Here is an 8,049-nt window from a genome sequence, read left to right as displayed (position 1 = left end):
TCCTGAGACCTAGTGCCCTCTGCCATCGATGATTGGAGCTGGCGTAACCCAGCTCTGATACCACTGATGCAAAGGACAGTAGAGGTCCTCAATCTCTGACTTAGGAATTACAAAAACTGGCGGAGAAGTAATCCGAAAGCCAAGAGAACTTTATTGACTTGAATAAAGAAGGAAAGATTACAGAAGAAATGGAAAGTGCCGATATAACAAATTTCCCAGATTTTGTCTGTCTTCTACTGGTGCCCATCTTCGCCTTTTATAAGTGCTAAGACGGTGAGCTTATAACCGGCTAACAAACTTATGACATCTGCTGATGTCATAAGAATCTTACAAATCAGTACTAACTAACTGTAACAACTTTCAGTAACTAACTGCAACAAAACCCAGCTGTGGCCCTCCATGCAAACCCCATGCACGCACATGCAGCCCCTAAACTTACGTAACCCCGTTCACGTGTATCATGTCCGTGGCATAACGTTTTTTCGGGTCTAACTTGCTAATTCATGCATTAATTGCTTCCCTCATCTGATGATCCAATTCGTACTTGAGTTCGTCGGACTGAAGATTACTCGATGCAACTCTTAACTATTATGAAGCTTTTAAAATCTCCGAGATTGCCAAAAGGCAGCATGGTTGGATTTTCTCACATGGGTTTGGGGAAGGCTTATAGTGGGTGGTGGGAAACGTATGGCCATCTTTTCAAAAAGTTCATGGAGCAACAGAATATTATGGGAAGCATCCAATGATGCATTCTCCTTTCTTATTTTCTGTGTGTCCTTTAGCTAAAGGGCATCATGAATTGCCTCCTCAACTAATCCTCCGGCAATTATGCAGTAGGGATAACGTGTATAACCCCGCGTTGGAGTTGATCTGGCAAGATCATCATGATTATTGGTACGAAAACGACAGCTTTACGAACCTTAAATGCCATTCTTAACTCTCAAATTTTGTCTTGCACGTAAGCGTAGTGGGATTTTACCAATAATTGCTCGAGGGAAGGCATGCAACAGGATGATAATTCATGAACTGCTTAAAAGGTTCCAAAGCAGAAAAAGAAATTTGAATGTACTTAGCGTGGCAGCTCAGTTATTTCATAGTCTTAATTATTGAAGTTAAAGTTCATCCATCTGCTCTTCCTTTTTCTAACTGTTCAACGCATAAATCAGCTGAAAAAGTAAGCCCCCCACCGACACACACAGGACGTCAGGTTTCACTGGCTTTTTGAAAAACATTCATAACCCACATTACTGTTTCCCTGGATTTCTTTCTACTGTTAGCTGGCGATTAGCAGAATTTCAAACGTTCTTTTTCTTGATAATCCTGGTGGGACTTCAAGAATTTTCACCGCATAGTTTTTACATTATTTCAATAGTGGCAAACCAGAGCTCAGCCAACTCTATACAAAGTATTGGAAATGGCCCTTTTATGAAACTCTCACAGTCAATAATTCAAGGCAGACTTTGTTTAGTTTAAAAGAATTTTTGCCTTTATGTTAAGGGTCAAGTGGGGAACTGTGGGAGAAGTTGATACTCTCCAAAATAGGAACCTATCCCAACTGCATGAATGAAGGTGTTCGCAAGATGAAGATGGTTTTAACTTTACCTTCCTTTTTTATTTTTTGCTTTCTCGCCAAGATACGGTCTAAGTCCCAAATTACGTGCAAGACAGTAGAGCATTAAATTTGCTGCGACAAGGGAGATGATTCCTTGCTTAGTATTTTGATATCTGCTTGAGGAAACTTAAGTGTGACTTATCTCTTGAAACTCCTGAGCTTTAACATTTTCATTTCTTCTTTTTTGATAGGTTGCTGCTGTACCTCTTAAACGAAACTGTTTATGTCAGTGCTGTGATATTTGCAGAATCACGTCAGAATCTTTCTGAACCTCACTGGTTCACATTCTCTCATATTTTCGCTTTTCTTCTAGTCCACTTCATTTGAGTGACAGCAAGCAAGAAAGGATGGAAGCCACCTCAGCTTCTTCCAAGTGGTTTTTGCACTGCATGCTCTTGATTTTAGCTGCTCAGGTTGCACACTGCAGTGTTACTTATGATAGGAAGGCTCTTATCATCGATGGACAGAGAAGGATTCTCTTCTCTGGCTCCATACATTACCCGAGGAGCACCCCAGATGTAAATTAACTTTTCTTCTCTTTTTAATCTTGCTAATTGAATATGGTAAATTTGTGTTAACGGCAGCTCTTATGAGAAAATTGAAAGGGTAGAAAACATGCAGATGTGGGAGGGGCTTATACAGAAGGCTAAAGATGGAGGCTTGGATGCCATAGATACCTACGTGTTCTGGAACATCCATGAACCTTCTCCTGGAAATGTACTTTAATTTCTCGTCACAAATTTTAACATGGCATGCTATGGAGTTTCTTTTTCTTCTTTTTTCGACTGAAATTTTGACGTTTGTTTGTGTTATTCAGTTCAATTTCGAAGGGAGATATGATTTGGTTAGGTTCATAAAGCTGGTCCAGAAAGCAGGGCTATATGTGCATCTGCGAATTGGGCCTTATGTTTGTGCTGAGTGGAATTTTGGGTAGTAACCGTTCTTTCTTTGTAACTTGCCGGAAATTTTATTTTGAGGTTTTTTTTTTCCTCCTGCTTCTAACTTTTTTTTTGATAAATTCCTTCTGTTGCAGGGGCTTCCCTGTGTGGTTGAAGTATGTACCTGGCATCAGGTTCAGAACCGATAACGAGCCTTTCAAGGTATGGATGCATTTGCGAGGCAGTGTTAAGTACTAAATATGCATGCTTAATGAACCTAAACGTCTCTGTAATTTTGGTTTTGCAGATGGCAATGCAAAGGTTCACCGAGAAAATTGTTCGAATGATGAAGTATGAAAAGCTGTTTCAATCTCAAGGAGGCCCTATAATTCTTTCCCAGGTATGAGATATTGCAATAATTTGGTAATTTGTTCTGATTGAGCTCGGAACGCCACAAGTCAGTCGCCCAAAGATAAGTAGATGTGTTGAGTAAATTTTCCAGCTGCAATTTGTGTTGTTTTACTGGTTACGTTCAATTGTACTGATACAGATTGAGAATGAGTATGGTATAGAAAGCAAGGCATATGGTGCAGCTGGACGTGCATATATGAATTGGGCTGCTAATATGGCTGTTGAGACGAATACTGGGGTGCCATGGGTTATGTGTAAGGAGGATGATGCTCCGGATCCAGTGGTTAGCAATTTAACTCTAACAAAGGAGAGAAAATAGACTCCAACGATCCAACTAAAATTTTCACTTTGCTTTATTATGTATTATGATTTCATCAGCAATGCTGGCTATTGCACTTGCACCGCATATAAATCTAAAGAGATGGTGACCATGTGTTTTGTCCTTTATTTTGCATTTTTCCAAAGAGCAGCAGGTTGAAACAGATTTCTCCTTGCATAGCATATCCTTGAGTTCCATAAAATTTCTGAGCCAACAAGTACGGACAACTTGTTGATGACTTTATGAAACACATAGTTTGGTTTCATTGGCAGATAAACACATGCAATGGTTTCTACTGTGATTATTTTTCTCCTAACAAGCCATACAAGCCCACAATTTGGACGGAGGCCTGGTCAGGCTGGTGAGCTCAACATCTGATCCCTCTTCAAGTTTTGCATCTGCTGTATGGCTCTAGTTTGATCTCTTTCCTCCGTCATTTGTCAAGGTTCGAAGATTTTGGTGGACCTGTTCATCATCGACCAGTTGAGGATTTGGCCTTTGCAGTTGCCCGGTTTATTCAAAAAGGAGGGTCTTTTGTGAACTATTACATGGTCAGTTGCGGAGTTCTTATTGCATTTTATTTTGTCCCATAAATAAATCTATGATCCCTGGACTTACTTCTCGAGTCTGCTTGACGAGTTAAATTCAGGTGAGGAGAAAAAAGCTATCATTTGACTCCATGAAATTTTCATTTTTAGTGTCAGAACTCATATTTTCCAAGTTTTAGGTGTAGATTTTCTTTCATTTTATGTCTATTCTTAGCACCATTGACATGAAGGGGAAGTATGAAATGAATGCTTTATTTGATTTCCGTGTGAAGCACCAGTCCTAATTAGGGACTCGTGCAGATGGGCATTATCCTTAATTTCAAGTTGAGTATCTTCCTTCCATTTCTTACAGCACAGAAGTCATGAATTTAAGACCCTAGTCATTGAAGTGCACCGCACATCTGATGCCATTTTCTATAGCCACTGATCCTAATGCAGCATCATTATTCAACTTCTTCTCACAGTATCATGGTGGAACGAACTTTGGAAGAGCAGCCGGCGGCCCCTTCATCACCACCAGCTATGACTATGATGCGCCTATTGATGAATATGGTGAGTGAGCAGAAGACTAGCCGAATTTCGATTTTACTCATATATAGCACCCCGCTGACTGATGAGTTCCCTGCTAATGAACAGGCTTGATTAGGCAGCCAAAATATGAACACTTGAAGGAGCTTCACAAGGTTATCAAGTCATGTGAGCATGTTCTGGTCACTGCTGATCCTACCCTTACTCCCTTAGGAAACTATGAACAGGTACGTATGAATTTTTTAACTGAACAGATAGATGGCATTAGTGCCTCTTATCAAAGGAAACATTACATGAGTTTTTTAACCCAAAAAAAAAAAAAATTACGTAAAATGCTTGAATTCAAGAATTTGTTCTCTTTTTAGTACCAGTTTAACAACAGTTAAAAATACTAGATCTGATGTCTTGCAGGCACACGTATTTTCTTCCAGCTCTGGCTGTGCTGCTTTTCTCACAAATTACCATTTAAACGAAGCGGCACACGTGACTTTCAATAAGATGCACTATGAATTGCCACCTTGGTCAATAAGCATTCTCCCTGATTGCAAAACAGTTGCATTTAACACGGCAAAGGTAAATCAAAAGGGCAATTAGAGAGGATTTGAATAAAGCTTGCATCTTTCTTGTAGGGAAAAAAACCTAATATCACCACGATAGTGTTTCACAAGCTTTCATAGTACATATTTTGTTCTAAATGGGGAAAGGGTAGGGGAAAGTAAACCAGATTTATCACTCAAGTTAACTCCCGGCAATACTTGTCCTGTCTGGTTACTTAATTAGGAGCACTTCACATCACCTTCGTTTTTCTTTTGCATACCTACCATGTATGCTTAACTGTGAGGAGCGTTTTCGACAAATTGAATCCATTCTCTTGCTTCATGTGCTTAAATGGCCCTGTTTTGAAGCCAAAACTTCTCGTACACAGTCTCCTTACAGTTGAGAGAAACGTTCTTCTAACAAAAGCTGTATTTTCTTCAAAACCTGTATTCCTATACCAATCTACAAAATGGTGTTCTCCCAATCTAGGTAGGGGTTAGACCATCAACGGCACAGATGATTATTACTAACGTGAAAATGCTCTCGTGGGAAACATTCAGCGAGGATATATCCACGATTAATGATGACTCCTCGCTAACATATGTTGGTCTTCTGGAGCAATTAAATGTCACGAGAGACACAAGTGATTATCTATGGTACACAACCAGGTAAATCAAGAATCGAACCTCAAGTTCTTATGCAATTGCATAAACATCCAATCCGTTTTTACGAGTTTTGATTTAATGTTTCAGCGTTGAAATAAGTTCATCTGAATCTTTCCTGCGTCAAGGCCATTATCCCATTCTCACTGTGCAATCAGCAGGCCATGAATTGCATGTGTTCATTAATGGACATTTATCAGGTGCAATATCTTCCAAGCAAATTCCTCCAGAAAGTTTTTTATAGGAGGATGTTAAAGCTACATTACTTGCTGTAAGCGTATGGAATTTCATGGTTTCTTGTACGAATTACAGGTTCGGCATTTGGGACTTCAGAAAACAAAATATTTACCTTTACAGGAGGCATCAACTTGCATGCTGGAGTTAACAAAATTTCACTACTTAGCGTAGCAGTTGGATTACCGGTTAGTTCCTCAGAACCTATTCTCACCCATTGTACATAAACAAGCTTGTACGATAGAACTCTCAAGTTTACTCTTGGTATGAACTTCCTATGAGAAGTTTAAGAGTGGTGCATGCAAACCAAAGGAAGCTATTTCTAATCTATTATGCAGTTGTTTTTCAAATGTGCTCACCCCAAGCCCCACTGCAGCGGTAGCCTTTCACTCGTATGCTCAGTTGTTTTTTGAACTCAAACTTTAATTTGCATCACTTCTACCTGTACAGGAACAAGAAACGAAGTTTTATTGCTTTTTTCTTCACCTTCCTTATAACCTTTATCATAATTTCTTGAACTTGAAGAATGCTGGAGCACGTTTTGAGACATGGAGCATAGGAGTTGTGGGACCTGTAGCTCTGCATGGGTTGGACGAGGGACAGAAGGACTTATCCTGGCAGAAATGGTCATACAAGGTCCAGGAAGAACACTTATCAATAATGGCTCAATATTATACGTATCTTTTAGGTTATAGTCTCAGACAGGACTTGCATGTACAGGTAGGGCTCAAAGGAGAAGTCATGAACCTGGTTTCCCCTAATGCTATTTCATCTGCTGAATGGGTAGGAGGATCTTTGGCTGCAAAGAAGCAGCAACCTCTTACATGGTATAAGGTAATGCTATCAACTAAAGCTTCTTGAGTTGAAGGCAAAGCTATAAAAGACGGTTGGCTCACGGGCCAGCTTAATACATGATACCAATTGACAATGAAGAAGTGATGTTTTGACATGTTCCAAGTCACTGGAAAAAGGAAGGATTTTGAGGTTGCATATTGACAAATGAACATCCTTGGCAAGTTTGGAATGGCAAATACCATAATTTGGAGTACTTCCTACATTTTAGAGTTGTTCGCAAACTAAATTTGACAGTTTTATTAGTTAAATTGAAAAATGTGAAATTGACAGCCATAACTATACTATAGAAACACAATCAAATTTGACAGTCATCATGATATGGATGGAGGTTGCATTTCCATGTGTAGTAGCTCTATCTAGCTATCAACATCTTTGTGTCTCAGAGTTCCACACCAACTTGCAGGCTTATTTTGATGCACCAGAAGGAAATGATCCTTTGGCATTGGACCTCAGCAGTATGGGAAAAGGACAAGTGTGGATAAATGGGCAGAGCATTGGAAGATATTGGACTGCCGATGCGAAAGGTAGTTGTGGCCAATGCAATTATTCTGGGACGTACAGACAGTGGAAATGCCAATCTGGTTGCGGCCAGCCAACTCAACGATGGTATTATGCAGCAAATACAGATTACTTATGTTAACGGCGAATGAAACATCCTTATTTCCATCCGCCTGTAATAATTGTCTAATGGAAGTCATTTTTGCAGGTACCACGTTCCCCGGTCTTGGCTGAAGCCAACTGGAAATTTGTTGATAGTTTTCGAGGAAATTGGCGGGGACGCATCCAGAATCTCTCTAGTCAAAAGATTGGTGTCCGGTGTATAGCAGGGAAATATTCATGAACTTGCATGATTATGCAGTTTTCGGCTTGCAATTTCCTGTGATCATGTATCACGTAGGCATTCGGATTTCTAAGAAGATTTGTAAAACACCCCCCCCCCCCCCAACAACAACCCACAACAACAACAAAAAATATATATATATATATATATATATAGAGTTTATTTCCATAATAACCTTATTCTTTAAAACTATTCCCAAACTAATGCACTTTCAAAATATATTCCCTTGTTAACCTACTTGTTGCCATGTGGACTTTGAGTATGGAAAGTATTCACATTTCCATCTTATATTAAGAGATACAATCCACATCAATAGATTTTTAATAACCTTTCAATAGTTCAAATTTTGCTACTTATGTATAATCTTAAAGATTAATAAAAATATTTCTCTATCTATTATTGAGTTAATTAGTATTTCTCCAATTAGATTGGCTCATATAGTGTGTTAATTTTGATACTAACACTGATTTAGTTATATTTTCTCTCTCCTATTTTTTTGGAATGTATTCTCTTTTGATAAGTCAAAAAATGCAAGAGAATTTTTTTCAAATTTTCTTTCCCCTTACAGTGAAATTTTTATAGTTCACGTAAACTATGATTATTATGTATCTTGAAATGTTTACT

General features: G+C 38.9%; 1 protein-coding gene across 4 annotated transcripts; it reads left to right on the top strand.

Moving 5' to 3' along the window:
• Window positions 1–625: 625 nt before the first annotated feature.
• Window positions 626–7,819, top strand: LOC113731239 (beta-galactosidase 3). Of its 4 annotated transcripts, none has more exons than XM_072074601.1 (19): window positions 626–894; window positions 1,804–2,130; window positions 2,234–2,329; window positions 2,430–2,542; window positions 2,646–2,712; window positions 2,798–2,890; window positions 3,041–3,184; window positions 3,493–3,581; window positions 3,666–3,771; window positions 4,233–4,320; window positions 4,405–4,523; window positions 4,708–4,869; window positions 5,323–5,501; window positions 5,586–5,695; window positions 5,808–5,917; window positions 6,255–6,365; window positions 6,450–6,563; window positions 6,988–7,190; window positions 7,291–7,819. In XM_072074601.1, exons 2-19 carry the CDS (start codon window positions 1,960–1,962, stop codon window positions 7,406–7,408), a joined length of 2,193 nt encoding a protein of 730 aa, XP_071930702.1. In that variant the 5' UTR covers window positions 626–894; window positions 1,804–1,959; the 3' UTR covers window positions 7,409–7,819. The 4 variants fall into 4 exon arrangements, with proteins under 4 accessions (XP_071930702.1, XP_027112189.1, XP_027112187.1 ...); XM_027256388.2 differs by lacking the exon at window positions 626–894 and adding an exon at window positions 1,203–1,569; XM_027256386.2 differs by lacking the exon at window positions 626–894 and adding an exon at window positions 1,203–1,589.
• Window positions 7,820–8,049: the final 230 nt, after the last annotated feature.

The sequence above is a fragment of the Coffea arabica genome, chromosome 2c (assembly GCF_036785885.1).
Source record: "Coffea arabica cultivar ET-39 chromosome 2c, Coffea Arabica ET-39 HiFi, whole genome shotgun sequence".
Classification (NCBI taxonomy): domain Eukaryota; kingdom Viridiplantae; phylum Streptophyta; class Magnoliopsida; order Gentianales; family Rubiaceae; genus Coffea; species Coffea arabica.
Note: the sequence above shows the minus strand (reverse complement) of the source record. Positions and strands in the feature narration are given on the sequence as shown.